General features: G+C 46.9%; 1 protein-coding gene across 9 annotated transcripts in view; it reads left to right on the top strand.

The window, feature by feature from the left end:
* RAP1GAP2 (RAP1 GTPase activating protein 2) overlaps positions 1 to 19,950 on the top strand; it is a 224,663-nt gene that overhangs the window by 147,123 nt on the left and 57,590 nt on the right. For all 9 annotated transcript variants that reach the window (XR_008294348.1, XM_027034683.2, XM_027034686.2 and 6 more), the window contains 2 exons: positions 14,571 to 14,606; positions 19,426 to 19,470. Coding sequence is in view for 8 of the 9 variants with exons in the window: in XM_027034683.2 (XP_026890484.2) it covers positions 14,571 to 14,606; positions 19,426 to 19,470 (81 nt within the window). In the remaining variant the exon portion in view is untranslated. The remainder of the gene's footprint in view (positions 1 to 14,570; positions 14,607 to 19,425; positions 19,471 to 19,950) is intronic.

Raw genomic sequence — 19,950 nt, 5'->3', positions numbered from 1 at the left:
CGGGACAGAGTTGGGGACAAGAGCCTTTCCTCCCTGGCCTGGAGATCTGAGATGGGGTCCCGGCAGGGGACCGGGCGGGACTCATCTCTGTGCAAGTCTGACAAGGATTGTAGGCGCTGTGCCGGAGCCTGAGGGGCCCCACGGCCGGCTGCAGGTCGGGTGCCCAGGTGAGGGAGGGAGGAGGGACTCTCTTGCTGGGCTTCTGCCTGGCTGTGCACACTCAGAGCTGGCCAGGCCTGCCCTGTAGGTCCAGCCCCCTCTCCCCTTTGTGCTGTGGCACCCCGGATGGCCCTGGCAGGGGCTCTGCGTCCTGTCACGGAGCCCCTGAGCCGTGCAGTCAGTGTGCACTAGGTAGTGGCGTGTGTGCAATGTTCCTGGCTGGCGTGAGGAGTCAAGGTCCTCTCCTGCCAAAGCCAGATTGTCCTTGAAGGCTCCGTGGATCCCTTGTTTCTGCTGTGCCAGGACCTTTGTACCGTCCTAGGGAACATGGGGGTCCTAGATTGACTGGGTGAGAGCGGGACTGCTGGGCTCCTCCTCACTCACAGATCTGTCTGCTGTGGGCTGGAGTGGGCCGTGTTACCCTCCTTTCTCTAGGAGAGCTGAGGGTGACAGTTTAGGGATGAGTGTGGGCAGTGACAGGACGCTTGTTTGGGGGTAGGGCTAAGGCGTCCCCCAAGTCTGAGGCCGTGCCACTGCTAGCTCCAGGACAGGGGGTGAGCCTGGTGACCCTGTTACTAAACAGAAATGGCCTGAACCCCCTGCACCTTGGCAGGGGTGTGGAGTGGTATGTTGGAGTTTTTAAGTTTACTTATTTATTTTGAGAGAGAGAGAGAGAGAGAGAGAGAGAGAGAGAGAGAGAGAGAGAGAATCCCAAGCAGGCTTCACTCTGTCAGCACAGAGCGGAATGTGGGGCTTGGTCTCATGAACCGTGAGATCATGACCTGAGCCCAAACCAAGAGTTGACAATTGACTGAGCCACCCAGGCACCCCTATTGGAGGGTTTTAAGCTGGGGACCAGTGTCGTCTGCTTTATCTTTCAGAAAGACCATGTGGCTATCACATGGGGAGCTGATTAGGGAGGCTCTGGTGTGGAGGCTGCTGCATGGTCCTGCTGAGGGACAGTGAGACCTGGTGGAGGCAGGGTGGATGCGGAGAAGTGCTCAGACTTGGGATGTATTTTGACAGTGGACTTGCAGTCAGATTGGGGGTGAGGGATGAGGGATAAAGAATCCAGTGATGACCCTGGAGATTTGTCCTGAGCTTCAGGATGGGTGGAGGAAGGCTTTCGAAGAAGAACATTAACAGGAGTTCCGTTGGGGCTTGTGAAGTCTGAGATGCCCATCGGACATGTGCGTGAGATGTGGAGTTGGCAAACCCAGATAGATCTGGACTTGAATCTGGGTTCTGCCTTTACTGGGTGTTTACTCTGGGCAGGTCGCTTAACCGCTCTGACCCTCCCACCCTCTCACCCACTCCCTGGGCACTTGTGAGGCTTCTGTCGTGGCATTTGTGAAGTGCTTGGTTCAGTGCCTGGTGCATCATGGGTGCCCAACAGAGGACACCTTGGGGCTTGCTAAAATTTTGCCTACATCATCCCATTTTCCAGCTCAGGGACATTCCTATTGGCTTCCTATTGTACAAGGCAGAGCTTGGAACTTATGTCTTGTGGGCTGATTTGGCCAAATCAGAGTTAATACCTGTATTCCTCAAACTATTCCAAAAAGTAGAAGAGGAAGGAAAGCTTCCAAATACATTGTACAAGGCCAGCATTATCCTGATGCCAAAACCAGCCAGAGACACCACAAGAAATCCATAGGCCAGTACCCCCGGTAAACATAGATTCAAAAATCCTCAGCAAAATATTAGCAAACTGCATACAGCAATACATTAAAAAGATCATTCGCTGCAATCAAGTGGGATTTGTTCTGGAGATGCAAGGATAGTTCAATAATCGCAAATCAGTCAGTGTGATAAACCACATCAACAAAAAGAAGGATAAAAATCCCTCAATATAATAGAGAAATATGAAAACCCACAGCTGACATCATGCTCAGTAGTGGAAAACTGAGAGGTTTTCCTTTACAACCAGGAATAAGACAAGGATGTCCTATCTTGACCCTTTTATTTGACATAGTACTGAAATTCTAGCCATAGCAATCAGACAAAAAAAAAAAAGTATACAAAGTGGTAAAGAAGTTAAATTGTCACTATTTGCAGATGACATATTATACAAAGAAAATTCTAAAGACTCCACCAAAAAACTACTAGAAGTAATAAATGAATTCAGTAAAGTCACAGGATACAAAATTAATACCCAGAAATTGATAGCGTTTCTATACTCTAATAACAAAGTAGCAGAGAATTTAAGTAAACAATCCCATTTACAATTGAACCAAAAGAATGAAATACCTAGGAATAAACTTAACCAAGGAGGTGAAAGTCCTCCAAAAACTATAAAACATTGGTGAAAGAAATTAAAGATGACACAAACAAATGGAAAGATATTCCATGCTTATGGATTGGAAGAATTAATATTGTTAAGATGTCCTTATTACCCAAAGGAATCTGCAGATTAAATTCAATCCCTACCAAAATACCAACGACATTCTTCACAAAGCTAGAACAAATAATTCTAAAATTTGTATGCAACCACAAAAGACTCCAAATAGCCAAAGCAATCTTGAAAAAGAAGAACATAACTAGAGGTATCACAATTCCAGATTTCAAGATATACTACAGAGCTGTAGTAATCAAAACAGTATGGTACTGGCACAAAAAATAGACACATAGATCAATGGAACAGAAGAGTCCAGAAATAAACCCACACTTACATGGTCAATTAATCTATGATAAAGGAGGCAAGAATACACAATGGAGAAAAGACCGTCTCTTTAATAGTGTTGGGAAAATTGGACAGCTATATGTAAAAGAATGAAACTGGACCACTTTCTTACAGAATACACAAAAATAAACTCAAAATGGATTAAAGACCTACTGTGAGACCTGCAACCATAAAAAGCCTAGAAGAGTACACGGGCAGTAATTTCTCTGACGTTGACCATAGCAACATTTTTCTAGACATGTCTCCTATGGCAAGGGAAACAAAAGCAAAAATAAGCTATTGGGATGACATCAAAATAAAAAATCTTTTGCACAGCAAAGGAAACCATCAACAAAACAGAAAGACAATTTAGTGAATGAGAGAAGATAATTTTCAAATGATATATCTGATAAGGGGTTAATATCCAAAAGAACTTACACAACTCAACACCAAAAATTAAAAAAACCCACCCAGTGGTTCAGTCAGTTGAGTGTCTGGCCCTTGATTTCAGTTCAGGTCATGATCCCAGGGTTGTGGGATCGAACCCCATGTCTGGCCTGTGCTGAGCGTGGAGCTTGCTCGGGATTCTCTCTCCCTGTCCCTCTCCCCTAGTCATGCTTCCCCCACCCCAGCCTCTCAAATAAAAAAACAAACAGACAAACAAACAAACCACTCATATCCAACAGTCTGGTTAAAAAACAGGCAGAGAACCTGAACAGATATTTCTCCAAAGAACATATACAGATGGTCAGCAGACACATGAAAAGATGCTCAACTTCACTCATCATCAGGAAGATGCAAATTAAAACCACAATGAGGTGTCACTTTACACATGCCAGAATGGCTAGAAATATTAAGTGTTGGCAAGGATGTGGGGAAAGATGAATTCTCATATACTGGTAGTGTGAATGTAAATTGGTGAGGCCACTGTGGAAAACAGTGGAAGTTCCTCAAAAAATTAAAAATAGAATTACCATATGATCCAGTAAATCCACTATGAAGAAGAATATGAAAACACTAATTTGAAAAGATACACGCACCCCTGTGTTTATTGCCACATTAGTTACAATATAGCCAAGATGTGAAAACGGCATGTCTGTTAACAAATGGATAAGGAAGATGTGGTATATATGTATTCAGTGGAATATCATGTAGCCATAAGGATGAGATTGTGCCATTTGAGACAACATGGATGGACCTAGAGGGTATTGTGCTAAGTGAAATGTCAGACTGAGAAAGACAAATACAGATGATTTTACTCATAAGCGGAATCTGAAAAATCCCAAATGAGTAAACAAAGGGCAGAATCGGACTAATGAATACATAGAGCAAACTAATGGTTGCCATCAGTTTTGGGAGGGGTTTGGAGGATTGGGCAAAATGGGTGAAGGGGAGTGGGAGATACAGGCTTCTAGTTGTGGAATGAATAACTCATGGGGATAAAGGACAACAGCATAAAGAATACAGTCAGTGACATTGTAGTAATAGTGAGGTATCAGGACAGGTGGTAGCTACTCTTGTTGGTGAACATAGCAAAGTGTGTAAACTAGTCAAATCACTGTGGTACACCTGAAACTAATGTAACTCAATTGTACTGCAAAAAAAAATGTTTTGGCAGAATGTTTTCCCTTCAGTTTCCAGATCAGCTGTAGGATCAGCTTTTCAATTTCTACAAAGAATCCAAGTGGGATTCTAATAGAGGTTGCATTCTAGATTGCTTTGGGTAGTATTGCTATTTTAAGAATATTGTCTTCCAACCCATGAGCAAGGGATGTCGTACCATTTATTTATGTCTTTTTAAATTTCTTTCGTCACTGTTTTGTAGTTTTCAGGGTACAAATATTTCACCCCCGTGGTAAAATTATAGTAGATTTTTTTTAAACGTTTATTTATTTTTGAGACAGAGAGAGACAGAGCACGAACGGGGGAGGGGCAGAGAGAGAGGGAGACACAGAATCTGAAACAGGCCCCAGGCTCTGAGAGATCAGCACAGAGCCCGACGCGGGGCTCGAACTCATGGACCGCGAGATCATGACCTGAGCCGAAGTCGGACGCTTAACCGACTGAGCCACCCAGGCGCCCCTATAGTAGATTTTTAAAAATGCTATTGTAAATGGAATAGTTTTCTTAATTTTCTTTTCAGATTTCTCATTGCTCATATATAAAAACAACTGAATATTGTTTGTTGAGCTTGTAACAAACGGTTTTAAGTGTCCTTTATTAGCTTTAGTAATGTGTGCATGTGTGTGTGTGTGTGTGTGTGTGTGTGTGTGTGTGTGTGTATTCTTTGGATTTTTCCATATTGGTTCATGTCATCTATAAATGGAGATTGTTTTATTTCTTCCTTTCCAATTTGGATGCCTTTTATTTCTTTCTCTTACCTAATTGCTTTGGCTAGAATTTTTAGTACACTGAATAGTAGTGGTGAGAGTGGGTATCCTTATTTGGTTCCTGGTCTTATGGATAAGTTTTCAGTATGCTTTCAGTGTCATTGAGCATGCCTTGGGTTTATAAAAAAAAAAAAGTCCTTTATCATATTGAGGAAGTTTCTATTTTTAGTTTTCTGAGTATTTTTATTATTGGGTTTTGTCAAGTGCTCTTTCTGTATTAGTTGAGATGATCATGTGTCCCTCCCCCCCTCCCCCCATTCTATTAATATGATGTATTACATTGATTTTCTTATGTTGGACCAACCTTGCATTCCTGGGATAAATCCCATGTGGTCATGGCATATGGCACGCTGTTCAATTTGGTTTGCTACTGTTTTGTTGAGGATTTTTGCGTCTGTATCCAGCAGGGATACTGGTCTGTAGTTTCCTACCCTTGTAGTTTCTTTGTATGGTTTTGTTAATGAGTTAGGAAGTGTTCCCTCCTCTTATATATTCTGGAAGAGTTTATGAAGGATTGGTGGTAATTCTTCTACTTCCTCCTCCTCCCCTTCCTCCCCACTTCTTCTCCCCCATCCTCCCCCTCCCCCTCCTTTTTTTTTTTTTTTTTTTTTTTTTAAGTAGGCTCTAAGCCCAGCATGGAGCCCAGGTGGTAATTCTTCTTGAAATGTTTGTTAGAATTTACCATGTTGCCATCTGATCCTGGACTTTTCTTTTTGGGAAGTTTTTTGATTATTGAATCAATCTTTTCACTTAGCCCTTCACTCTTAGGCTACTTGCTTGGTACCTGTAGTCGTTTGCATTTTTGAATCCTTGGAGATTTAAATAGAATTCTGCCTAATTTTTAAGATGTTCCATAAGAACCCAGCCATCTTCCCATTCTTCCTGATGCTGTTCCACCTCTGCTCTGGCCAGGTTGGTCCCTGTCACACATCACCTTCATTAAGTACAATGAATTCCACAAGTTAGTGGTTCTCAGTGTGGTCTCTAGACCAGGAGTATCAGTATCACCTGGCAACTTGTTATAAATGGAGCTTTTCTGGGCAGGAATTAGAAGCTTGCGGGGGTGGGGGGGTGGGGGTGGGGGGGGTGGTGGGAGGTGGCTCGAAACCTGTTTTTCAATGAGCCCTTCAGGCAATTCTGTTGCATCACAGTTGTCATAGTAAATAAAGGCCCCTGGAGGCTCCTGGCCCAAGATGACACAGCTGAAGTAGTGTCTCCAGGCGCCAGCAGCCGAGGAGCTGTGCTCAATGTGAATTGGTGGGATTGGAGCCCAAAGAAGGGAAAGAGGAGCAAGAAGGTAGGATAAGAGAGAAGGGGAGGGAGGCTTGCATGGAGCACTCCCTGTGCCTGGATGCAACTTACTGGAGGTGCCAGTTGGGGGTAGGGTTGGCTGTCCAGGACGAGGGGTACAGTCTGTGGCCAAAGAGCAGACAGTACTTACTAGCATCAGCACTGGCCTCTTTAGCCCAGACTCCTAAGCCGAAGACTCAGCCTCCACCACCTGCTTCGTTCTTGGCTTGCTTGGCAGAGTAATCAGTCTCTCATTCAGCACGTGTTCCTGGAGCATCTCCTATGTGCCAGGCAATTCTAGGCCCAAGGACATAGCAGTGAACGAAATCAAGGGCCTGCCTATGAGGATCTCCTATTCTAGCGAACCTACCCTTTGTCTTCTTGTGGGGAACATCCCCAGCGTTTTCTGCAGGCTTTGGCAGCTAGGCTGGTGGCCAGCTGGCCCCCTCACTCTGCCTGCGCTGTGGAGGGGGACCTCTAGGTCAGCAGCAGAGTTAGAGCAGTGAGACTTGCGCTCTGGCTAGGCAGCCATGGGACATATCCTGTCTGGCTCCCCGTGGGGGGTGTGCTCTGTGTTCCTTAGCTCTCCCAACCTTCCAAAAATCTCTTTACAAAACTCTCCAGAAATCCTTTTCTTTTGCAGTGTCTTCCTTGCCTATGGGGACAAGAAGCTTGCTCTGTTTCCCTCTTCCCCCAGCACCACCCAGCCCATGTCTCTCCATCCCATTTTCCTGGGAGCACCTTCTCCTCCATCCTTGTCTTGTTTCCATGTCTCTTGTTGCCGTCGACACACCTTTGCCTCTTTGGTGTGTCCTAGATTCAGATAGGCAGGGACAAGGAGACAGTTGCTACCGTGCACGAGCATGCTGTGTTGGGTGCTCTGCCAGGCTCTGCAGACTGGCTCACGTTACCCCACCACAGCCCCACTCCCAGGCGCAGGTGCTCAGACGACACCGTCCTGTGCTGTGAGCAGCGGGCGTGTGGTACCTCCTGGGCAGGGGTTGTAGAAAGGCCGTTCACATGTAAACACATCCTGTCTCCAGGAGGGGAAGAAAGGAGCTCAGAGCTAGGGCAGGTTGCCTAGCAGGGGCCCTATGGGCAGCAGGTGGGTGGCAGTGAGTGTCCCTTCTCCAAGTAGGGTCAGGGGGAGGATGAGGGAGAGGGGGCAGTGCTGGTGGAGACCTCCCCAGCTGAGATATAGCAAGAAGGAAAGAACAGGTGGCTGCTTGTCTGCAGGGAAAGGCCGCATCCAGATGTAGGGCTGCTGTGGACCAGATGGAGGTAGGGCGCAGGGCAGCGAGATGGAGGTCTGTGGCCTCCCACACTGTGCTCCTTCATGGCTGCTTCTCCGTTGCCTGGGCAGGGGCTGACACCCAAGTGAACAAGGAGGGGCGTCTGGAGGATTTCTTGAGGCTGACCTTGCAGGTTCTGTTCTCTTCTGCTCCTGCTGCCTTAGACCTCCTCCTGCGTTCACCCCCAAGGACTCGCTTTGCCCTTCTAGAGGAAGGCCTGATGTTTTCTATATTGGGAGGTGGAGAGGACAGGGGTGGAATCCAAACAAAAGCCTGGGGCCCAATCTGTGACTTCCTTGGTTGAGCGCTGGCTCTCTGTGATTATCTCATGGCTTACTTGACTGGCTGTTAAAGGGGAGCCCAAGGGGACACGCTGGCTGTGGCTGGGATTTGGGTGGCAACCGTTGTTGCTAATAATAAATGGGACAGCTGAGCGGATGCTATTGATGAGGAGGCTGAATTACATTTCTCTGTGACAATCCAATGCTGGCTTCCTGATGGAGGGGGAATTCCCTTCCTGAGGATGCCTCGGGCGGGACTTCATTCTGTCTTGAAGGGCCTACGGGACAGTGCTAGTGAGTCAGTAAGCATTTATTGAGTGCGTTCTGTGTGCTCTTGGCTGTGTGACGCAATCTCGGGGGTGTGGACGGCAGTAGGTGTGAGTGGCCTGAGTCACCCTGCTTCTGGGTGGAAAAAGAGACTTGCTCTTTGCCATGGCTGGACTGTCCCATAGGAAAGTTCAATGAGTCACCGAGAAGTGGGGCCGGCGCAGCTGAGGCCAAGTTGCCACTGTTCTCTGCTCTTGGGCGCTGTCCACGCAGGAGTCGCTGCCCAGTGCATTACTCAGGCCCGAGGCCGGATCTCAGCCCTCAGCCGCCCATCTGTGCCAGCCCCAGCATCCTCACTTGGGAAACGCAAACCCGTTTTTAACAGTAATCTAAACACACTGCCTCTGGGAAGACTGATAAAGCTGTGTTCTAAATCCGGAACTGTCCTAAAGCTTCCAGACCATCTCTCAAAAGGACACAGCTCACTTCCAGAGCAAGCTTTCTTTTTTAATTTTTTTTCTATGTTTGTTTATTTTTGAGAGACACAGAGAGACTGTGAGTGGGGGAGGGTAGAGAGAGAGAGGGAGACACAGAATCCGAAGCAGGCTCCAGGCTCTGAGCTGTCAGCACAGAGCCCGATGTGGGGCTTGAACCTACAAACTGTGAGATCATGACCTGGGCCGAAGTTGGATACTTAAACAAGGCTTAACTGACTGAGCCACCAGGCGCCCCCCAGAGCAAGCTTTCTAAGTAGTAAATAGCAACTACCAGCAGGAACTGCGTGCTCGCCTTGGACCAGGCCCCGTCTGGTACTTCCTGTCCACGTTCTCACTTCGCCCTCACGTGAGCCTTGAAAGGCCTGTCTGCCTTGTTGATCCACTCACTGTTCATTGAGCACACATCATGCTTCTTCATCTATCCACCTCTGTCCACACGGTAACCACTGCCTGTAATGGCCTCTTCCCCCTCCCTAGCAAAGTGATTTCAAAGTGATTTCTGTTTATCTTTTAAGGTCTAGTGGGATCCCGCTTCTCGCCAGAAGCCTTCCTTGATGGGGTGGTGTTAAAATGTGTCCACACATTTTTTGATACTTCCCTCCTCAAGAGGTGGAAGCTAATTCCCCCCCCCCCCACCCCCGCCCTGAGTGTGAGCTGGTTGTGTGGTTGTGGGCACTCGCATCCAATGAATAGGACAAGGGGGAAGGGATGGTGTGCAGTTTCACAGACGAGGTCGTAAGAGGTGCTGTAGCTTTGCCTCTCAGATCACTCACTCTGGGGGGAGTCAGCTGCAGTATTTTGAGGACATTCAAGCAGCCTCTGGAGAGGTGTGTGTGATGGAGGATGGGGCCTCCTGGCAGCAGCTTTGTGAGCAGATCCCTCAGCCCCAACCAGGTCTTCAGGTGATGCAGCCCCCGTTCATGTCCTGACTGTAGCCACCTGAGGAACTCCGAGCTGGAACCGTACGATGAAACCACTGCTGCATTCCTGAGCCAAAGAAATTTAGAGTCACTAAGTTTTGGAGTCATTTGTCACACAGGAGTAGAGAACTCATACACTTGACCTTCCAGCCAGAAGTGCTTCATGCCTCCTCTGAACCGCTGTGACACTGGTCATCTGTAACAATGCTGAGCAGCATTGTCTAATAATTGAGATGAAATACCCTGGAGTCCTCGCCTGGCACTTGCAGTATCTAGTCCGTGCCTTGCAGGTGCTTAATCATTTGGGGTTAACAGATCAGACAATACAAGGGCATTGTCTAAGAACACACAAATACGTATTTTTCCCCCACAAAAGATCTTTTGATTGCCACTTTTCATGGATAACAGAGAGTAAACTGGATAGGAGGGTCATTTGGGAGAGCCTCAGTCTGTAATCCACAGAGCCACGGTCAGAGCTGGGAATGAATTGGCCCGAATCCAGGGGCTTTCTGTGGACACCAAAGGCAGTGTACTTGTGTCCCTGGATACCCGCTAATGAAGACGAGAGAAGGGCCTGGGGCAGGGGCTGAGGGAAGCAAAGAAAGGAATGCCAGAGCTTCTGCTGTGTGTCGAAGCCTTAAAAACTATTGCTGGCTAACAAGTTACTCCAAAAATAATTTATAGTTGTTACAGATAATTTAAAAAATACTGAAAAGAAAAAAGGAAAAAAAATATCCTTAACCTATAACTTATTTTGACATTTATCCTTCAAGTTAGTATTTTTTGTCTGGATGAGTGATGTGTGTATGCACGTCAGACCTATCTATCTGTATCGATACCTACATACCTATGCATATCTATGTATTTTATACCTGTATATTGATATCTTTATGTGTATATCATATAGGGGATACACACACACAAATAGGTTTTTTATATCTAATTGAAAAAAAATGGGATCACCTAAATTCCATTTGTCTCACTTAGCAGTGCATCTTGAATCTTTTATTAAAATTTTTTTTTATTTTGGAGACTGCGAGTGGGGGAGAGGGGCAGATATATGATTTGCAAATATTTCTCCTATTTTGTGAGGTTGTCTTTTCACTTGAGAGTGTCTGTTGAAGTACAAAAGTTTTTAATTTCGGTGAAATTAAATCTAAATTATTGTTTTTTGTTTTTGCTGCTTATGCTTTGGGTGTCATATCTAAGAATCCATTCCATATGCAGTGTCACAAAGACTTACTCCTATGTTTTATTCTAAGAGTTTTATTTATTTTATTTAAACATTTTTTTAAATGTTTACTTTTGAGACAGAGAGAGACAGAGAACATGAGTGGGGGAGGGGCCGAGAGAGAGAGAGAGAGAGAGGGAGACACAGAATCTGAAGCAGGCTCCAGGCTCTGAGCTGTTAGCACAGAGCCAGACGCAGGGCTTGAACTCATGCACCGTGAGATCATGACATGAGCCAAAGTTAGACACTCAACTGACTGAGCCAACCCATATGTTCCTTCTTCTAAGAGTTTTATAATTTTAGCTCTTATATCTAGGTTGTTGATTCATTTTCAGTTCATTTCAGTAGATGGTGTGGTCTAAGGGTCCAACCTCATTCTTTTGCACATGGCTATCTAGTTTTCCCAACATGATTTGTTGAAAAGACCCCGTTGAATAGTCTTGGCACCCTTGTTGAAGACCGATTGCCATAGATCTATGGATTTGTTTCTGAACTGTAACTTTCATTCCATGGACCTATAGGCCTATCCTGTGTCACTACCACACTGTCTTGATTGTTTTGCTTTGCAAAGTATGAGTCCTCCAACTTTGTTCTTTTGGCCGTTCTGGGCCCCTTGAATTTCAGTGTCAATTTTAGGATTACTTTTTAATTTCTACAAAGGATTCAGCTAGGATTTTGATAGAGATTACGTTGAATCTGTAGATCAGTTTGGAGGGTGTAGATCTCCTAATCATACCAACCCTTCTAGTTGTGATCATGCGATTTATCTCCATTTGTTTATAACTTCTTTAATTTCTGTCATCAATGTCTTGTGCTTTTCAGAGTATAAGTTTTTCATTTATTTTGTTAAATCTACATGTAAGTATTTTATTCTCTTTGATGCTATTAAAATTGGAATTCTTAATTTTATTTTCATTGTCCATCGATAGTATATAGCAAAACAATTTTTTTTTGTAGGTTGATCTTGTGTCTTGCGTCCTGAACTCATTTATTGTATTATTTTTAGTAAGTTTTGCTTAGTGAATTCCTTATTTCTCTATATAAGATTATGTGAATAGAGAGAGTTTCAGTTCTTCCTTTCCAGTTCGGATGCCTTTTATATAGTTTTTTTGTGTTTTTTTTTTTTTTTTCTTTTGCTCAACTGTTCTGGCTAGAACATCTAACACAATGATAAACAGAAATGATGACAGTGGATATTCTGGTCTTATACCTTCTTTTATGGACAAAGTATCTAGTTTCCCATTATTAAGAATATTATTACCTGTGATTTTTTTTTTTTTTTTTTTTTTTGGTAAACGCCCTTTATCATGTTGAGGAATTTCCCTTCTATCTAGTTTGGGGTGTGTGTGTGTGTGTGTGTGTGTGTGTGTGTGTGTGTGTTTAATTTTACTCAAGAAAGGGTTTTGAATTTTGTCAAATGCTTTCTTTAGTCTTTGAGTTGATAATACGGTTTTTGTCTTTATTCCTCTGGTTTTTATATTCATTGATTTTTGGATGTTAAACCAACTTTGCATGACTGTAATAAGTCCCACCCAGTCATGATGTATAATTCTTTTTAGAAGGTGCCGGATTCAGTTTGCTAATATTTTTGAGAATTTTTGTGTCTATATCCATGAACTATATTGGTCTGTAGTTTTCTTGTGATGACTTTGGTTTTGGTGTCGGGGTAATACTAGTCTTCTAGAATAAGTTGGGAAGTGTTCCCTCTCCTATTTTAAGAGTTTCTGAGGAATTAGTATTACTTCTTCTCTAATGGCAGGATTTACAGCTGAAGCCATCTGGACCTGGGCTTTTCTTTGTGTAGCTTTTTGATTACTAATTCAATTTCTTTATTTATGAAATATATATATATGTATATATATATATATATTTATATATATATTTAGATTTGCCATTTCTTTGAGTCAGTTTCAGTAGTTTGTGTATTGCTTGGAATTGTCCATTTCTTCCAAGTTATTTAACATATCGACACCTATTTGTGGTATTTGAACGTAGCTCATTGTAACCCAAACAGTGGTGCGGTGAACATTCATCCTCGTGTTCCCATGGAAGCGTGTTCACAGCCCAGATTCTTAGAAGAGGAATTGCTGGGTCAGAAGTCTGTGCATGCAAATGTTGATGGTTTCTGCCCTTTCGTCCTCTTCCTGCTCATCTTTCTCCCCTTGTTGATTTATATAAATTCTTTCTGTCCAGGAATCTTGGTCTCCTGGAGGTTGGAGCTAAGAAGGATGCACAGAATCAGTGGGGAGGATAGGTTTGGGAGTTGTGTGTTTGACAGCTCCTTCTGGTCAGGGGTGCTGATGTGCTGAAACTTGTCATCCACTCTGTATATTCACAAGTGGGGTTTCCAGACCCTTAAGTCCAAACTGCTGGTGGGTCAGAGACTCTTGCCTCTGACAGGCCAGCTTTGGTCTGGGACAGGTCATTTGAAGCCAGGTGACTCCTCAAGCGTTCTTCCCGCGGTGGTTCTCTCTGGGAATTCTGAGGGCTGGGAGGCTCCTGGTGATTCTGGCCCATTGGTGCCTGTGGAGGAAGGGAGGGATGCCCTACCCCTGCGTAAAGGAGTGACAAGATATCCTTGTTTTTCATTATCACTGCTTTTCTTTTCTTTTCTTTTCTTTTCTTTTCTTTTCTTTTCTTTTCTTTTCTTTTTGTCTTTTCTCTTCTCTTCTCTTCTCTTCTCTTCTCTTCTCTTCTCTTCTCTTCTCTTCTCTTCTCTTCTTTCCCGTTCATCTGAGGACTATGTTCTGGGTGCTCATTAACTCACGGCTTGCCAGTGCCCCGATGTGGGCAGTGATGTTGTGACCAGACAGTGTAGCTGTTTCTATGGAGGGGAAGCTGCTGAGAGCTCTCTGCATGCATCTTGTTAGGGCAGAGGTTTTAGCCACTCACCACCCCCCCCCCGCCCCCCTTTTCCACTTCCTGTTTCTCCTTTTTGCCTTTACCTGGAATTTACAAAGGCTGGCACCAAAGTGGGTTAAAGATTTGGATTTACATAGTTCGAGATTTAAAAAAAAAATCTCTCCAGGTCCCTGGAGGCTGCAGTTCGGTCGTTTTCAGGCTTTGCTCACAAGCTCCAGGGTCCCAAAGAGGTGCTCTGGGGGCAGGGGACAGGGGCAGGCACATTTGGAGCTCAAGCCCCCATGGCTGCCCTGGCCAGGGTCCCTGGAGGGCTGTGTTGCTACTAAAGTTGGAAAGCTACTTGTGTTGGACTCCTTGGCCTCACTGTTGGGTTGAAAATATTCCAAACATGACTCCTTCTGGAGGCTTCATCCTGGGGCTGACAGGTGCTTTAGGGAACTTGGCTTTTCCCAGGGGCCCTATAGACTCCTCTCTCTTGACAGAGACTGAGCGGCTGCTCTCCCCAGGGCCATTCACCAGCCTGCGCATGTTTCGTTTTTTCTTTTGTTGTATGGGGCATTCTGGCCCTCCAGCCCTGCAAAGGCAAAATCAAATTACCTTCTCTCTTGATCCAAATGACTCTCATCCCCCGGGAAGCCCTGGGCTAAGTTTGCAGACAGTTGGTAAGGAGGCTTTCTCAGCAGACCTCCTGACTGATGTATCTTCTTTGTGTCTTTCAGTCTGCGGAGTTCTTTGAGATGCTGGAGAAAATGCAGGTGAGCCTCGCCAAAGTGGGGTAGCTGAGCCATGGGTGGCGGGCGTGCTGTAGTGACCTTGGGGGATACGACACCAGGCAGAACTTGGGAGCCTTGGAGGGAAGGGAAGAGAAGAGAGAACTCATAGCCTGAACTACCTAAGGCCATTTTCATGCTGAGCAGCAGGAGGATTCTGGGAAGCTCCTGCCTGAAGGAAAAAACCAGAAAAATCTCCTCTGGTAGAACAGATGCAATACACAACCTCACAGATGTGGAGAGGGCTTGAAAGGGTCCGTTGTTCCTGGGATGGGTTGGGAAGAAAGTCGGAAAAAGAAAGCCCTTTCCTAGGGGCGCATCTTGAGTCTGGGAGGCAGAGCTACGGGTGAGAGACCCACCCGAGGTCAAACCCTGCACCTAACACTTGCTAGCACAAGTTCCTTCCTTTTTCTGAGCCTTCCGGCTCCTGTTTTCTATCTGTTCACAGCACTGTTTTCACCTCCCTCTGACACCAAATGTGTGGTTGTTTTCCCCCCACCGAACAATTCTGTGACACCAGCTTGGTGTCCTGCAGTTCAGCTCCATTCTGACACTGTCTCCCAGAGAGAGCGTCAGATCCCACAGGGTATGGGCTCTGCCCCGCAAGCCTGCCCCCTGCCTGCTTCAGATGCCGGCCACGAGTCTGTTGTCACCTATGCTTCTGACCAACAGGCTATGAATTTGAGGGTCCCATGATTCATTTGCTAGAGTGGCTCAGAGAACTCAGAACAGTTTACTTACTAGATTATCAATTGATTATAAAGGGATATAACTCAGGAACAGCCCGATGGAAGAGTTGTAGAGGGCAAGGTATGCGGGAAGGCCGGGAAGAGCTTCTGTGTCCTCTGGATGTATCACTCTCCCCGTGCGGCCATGTACTCACCAACCCGGAAGCTCCCTGAACCCATCATTTGGGTTTCTTATAGAGGCTTTATTACTTAGGCATGATCGATTAAACCATTGGCCACTGGAGATTGATTCAGCCTCCAGCCCCTCTCCCCTCCCGTGAGGTTGGGGAGGTGGGACTGAAGGTTTGGAGCCTCTAGTGGTGGTTGGTTCCCCTGGCAACCAGCTCCATCCTTAGGGGTGTCCCAAAAGTCAACCTCATTAACAAACTTATAAATAACCTTCTTGCTTTCACCTTTATGGCTCTGGAGCTGTTTCAGGAACCAAGGACAAAAGACCAAATATTGTAACAAAAGATGCTTCTGAATGCTCCCATTGCTCTCGTCACTTACGAGATTCAACAGGCTGTAGGAGTTCTGTACCAGGAATGGGTGAAGACCAGAATATTTGTTGTTATAAATCATACCGCAGCCCTTATAAATAATAACAGAAATACCCACTCACACGGTTGTTGGGATGAAATGAAATAATGTATGTAAATACTTGATAAGCATTGCATAAAAATCAGTGTTCAAAATGGATTTGGGGGGGCACTTTATAATTATTCCTCACCAAGGGGCCAGGGCTCACAGGTAAGAACTGGTGCCCTGGGGGATTTGGGGGGACGTCCAGAAGGCTTAACTGATATGGGTGGGAAGAAGACGCTGACAATAGCACATGTATTTAAAAATTAAAAAAAAAATTTTTTTTAATGTTTATTTTTGAGAGACAGAGAGACAGAGCATGAACAGAGCATGAACAGGGAAGGGGCAGAGAGAGAGGGAGACACAGAATCAGAAACAGGATCCAGGCTCTGAGCTACCAGCACAGAGCCCGATGTGGGGCTCGAACCCACGAACCACAAGATCATGACCTGAGCCTAAGTAGGTCGCTTAACCGACTGAGTCACTCTGGGGCCCCTAAAATAAAAAAAAAAGTTTATTTTTGAGAGCCAGCACTAGTGGGGGAGGGGCAGGGAGGGCAACAGAGAATCCAAAGAGGGCTCTGTGCTGACAGCAAAGCGTCCGATGTGGGGCTTAGAACTCACAAACGAGCCATGAGATCATGACCTGAGCCGTAGTCAGATGCTTAACCAACTGAGCCACCTAAGCGCCCCGGTAGCACATGTGTTTTAAGCACTTTTCTCGGCTCAGACAGTAACAAGTCTTAGCTCATGTCTTCCTGAAAAGTCCGCAAGAAGCAGCTGTATTATTATCATTATTATCTTCTTTTCACAGGTGGGAAAACTGAGGCACAGAGATCTTACTTAAAGCACTCAAGGGTTGTGGGTAGTAAGTAGCTTCAGAGTCAGAAGGCTTAGCCATTATGTTATGATGCTTTCTACCCTGAGTAGATGCTACAGGTTCAGGGAAAGAAGATTCCGTGGTAATGGTGTGGAAGCTCTGGAGGAGAGGCAGTTAGGGTGCCACTGCGGTCCTGCGATGCAGGTGGAGACACTGAGGTGCTCACAGGAAAGCCAGGTCTCCCTAATGATGGGGAAGGGGAGGGACCGTTTGAGGGAGAAGTATTGTAGTGGTTGTGTCATTATCACCCAGAAGTTACTAAGATCCTCCAGCAGTGTGTGGACTGCAGACCAATTTTACATACATTTAGGGACTTACACTCGGGTTGTGGAAACAGGGGTGGCGTGTGCCATGGCAGCGAGGGGTGGGAGACCGTGTGCAGCTACGTGCTCTGCTGCCTAGCGTAAAGCTGGGATTTTCACCAGAGCCCATGAGATCCTGGCACTCTGGGAAGCTGGCAGGGGATTTGCAGCTCCCCCTGCCTTCTCTTCGTTTGGTCCCACAATCCACCCATCCATCCCTCACCCCCAGCTGGAGACCCCCGCCTCCCCTGCAAAGGGCTCTCCCAGTACATAATTCGGCCCTACTTAACTGGCCTCCTGCTGGTCTGCCTTCTCTGTGTCCAGGCTGCGGGGCTTGACTTCTCAACTAGATTGGGACCCTCGTGAGGGCAGGGGTTTGGTTTTTATGCTCTGTACGTTTGTGGCAGCAGACACCCGAGGGCTTGCCTGTTCTATCTCCATTGAGACGGCCAGGGGCTGAAATCCAACTGCCTGGGGTTTAGGTCCCTGCCCACTGGGCCCCAGCCTCCAAGGGGCCTACACTTTCCAGCTCTTCTGTATGTACAAAACTCATATATGGGGAAATAGTGGGAGCGAAGCAGGTGGCGTGGTGTGGCCAGATCCTGTCCTTGGGCGTGGGCCACCTCTTCTCACGCTGTGGTTGTGGAGACTGACTTTCAGAGCAGTCAGTGCCCAGGGCACTCTGCGAGTCATGGAGAGCTGGAACTCAGATCTGGGACTCCTGACCTCCCCTCCATCCCCCGCCATCCCCCGACAGTGGAGGAATTGGAAGAAGGGCACAATCCCTATGAAGCAACCGAGACTGAGGTCCATTTTGTCCTGGGTTCAAGTTTTAACCCTGGCACTGTGTAGCTGAGTGTCCTTGGTCAAGTCACTCTACCTGTCTGATCTTTGATTTCTTCATGGTGAGGAAAAAGGGGGGTTAATGATAATACTGATTGCAAAGGCAGATCCATGGAAAGGAGAGGAGAGGGCCCAGAGCTGGGTGATGGCTCTGTGTCATCAGGGAGGGGAGGAGTGGGGAGGAGGTTTGCTTTCCTGCCCAGGGGCTGTTCCCAGGTAGGGGTGACTAATGCAGGACAAACAAAACAAACTTCTGACATCACCCCCCTCCCCATCTGCCCAGTTTGCCTCCCTGGACAGGGTCTGCAGGGCCACCCAGGTGGTTTTCTCCCTGTGTGGGGAGAGGAGCACCTGTCCGGTGGGAGGGGTCCTCCCACACCCTCCTGAGCAATGCTGCAGGGTGACTCAGCCCAGAGAAGTCCGGAGAAGCCGAAGTCTAAATCCAGCCAGTGAGCGGGAGCCCTGGGCTCCAAGGCCTATGGGATATGATTGTGCGCTTAGACAGACAGCCTGGCTTCAAATCCAGGCCCTGCCACTCAGTAGCTGTGCAACAGCAGAAGCAGCCGCCTCTCTGTGCCTCAATTTCCCTTTGGTATAAAGATGCTGAGGGCTTCAAAGGAGACAACCGTGGGAGGGCGCTGAGGAAGCTTAAAATCCCCATGCATTATGTTATGATTAGGATGGTCTTCTCTCCAGAGGGGACCTGTTTGTCCTAGTTATCCCACCTTCTCATTCCCTTACTCAATTTATTCAAACAGTCTAATTGAACTATGTGCTCCTGTCTTGAAAAAACCCAGTGAAGTCAGATCTGGACCACAGGACCACAGGACAAGGCACTGCTTCCCAGAAATTAATGAGCACCAGGCCCCCTGCCTGTCACCTGTGGGTCTGCCCCCCAAGGAGGGAGGGCAGCTGTGGGGGCACCAGGTCCAGAGTGCTGGCTTTGACACCATTCGGACGTGGGTTCCCATCCTTGCCCCGTACCTACTGGTTCTGAGAGCCTGGCAGAGAGATTTCAGTGCCGGCATGATATTGCTCCCTGGGAATGATGGTAATAATTATCTGTAGCCAAACCAGTCACTCTTTCAAGGGCTTAACCAACATCATCAACATTTAACCTTTACCACACTGGTAGCTGCTATTACCGTTTGGGTTCTACAGAAGGGAGCACTGTGCCACAGAGGTTTTGTGACTTGCCCAAGGTCCTAAGTGGCAGTGTTGGGATTTGAACCCTGGTGATCTAGCTCGAGCCTGTGCTCTTAGTTGCCTGCCCTACTGCCTTACTTGGAGCTGCTGTGGGGACTGAGTGTGACAAGGTGTGTGATGTGTAAGGACCGGACACAATCAGCTGTAGCTATTATTACCAACCCCATCAAGGCAGGGGCTTGCGACTCTCAAGCGAACCCTCCATTTGGCCCCTTTTATGTGACCTTTGCTTTTTCATGAATCCTCTTTTCTGTGTTGCCATAGGGGATCAAGCTTGAAGAGCAGAAGCCGGGACCCCAGAAGAACAAGGTGGGCTGTGTGGATGAGGTGGCAGCCCTGTGGGCCCGACGAGGGGACAGCCGGAGTGCTGGGGTCTGCCATCGTCCACCTGACTTCCACCAAGAGCTACTTAAGTGGCTGCGCCTGTGTTGACTGGGCGAGGTGGATAGTAAGGGGGCCTTAGCTTGATGCCTATAGGGCAGCTTTAGGGGGTGGGGATGGAGGCCTTCAGCGAGACCTACGGCTTGTGGCTCAGCCTTGATCTTCTGTACCTGCTCCTGCAAAAGAACCGCACACGGCATTTAGGGGTATCAGGCTCTGGGCTCCAGGCTCTGCTCCTCCGCTGCAGTTTCCTTTCCCAAGGCCCAGGGAAGCTCGTCACTTGGAAGTCAGCTCCCTTGCCCGAAGGCGGGGCTGGGTGAAATCAGGAGCCATCCTCCTGTTTTTGCCCTCATTCCTAAGGGGTGAAAGGCGCGAAGTTTAGAGCCTTTGTGCAGTGCACCTTCAGCT

The sequence above is a fragment of the Acinonyx jubatus genome, chromosome E1 (genome assembly GCF_027475565.1).
Source record: "Acinonyx jubatus isolate Ajub_Pintada_27869175 chromosome E1, VMU_Ajub_asm_v1.0, whole genome shotgun sequence".
NCBI lineage: Eukaryota > Metazoa > Chordata > Mammalia > Carnivora > Felidae > Acinonyx > Acinonyx jubatus.
This window is presented reverse-complemented; position numbering and strand designations above follow the sequence as displayed.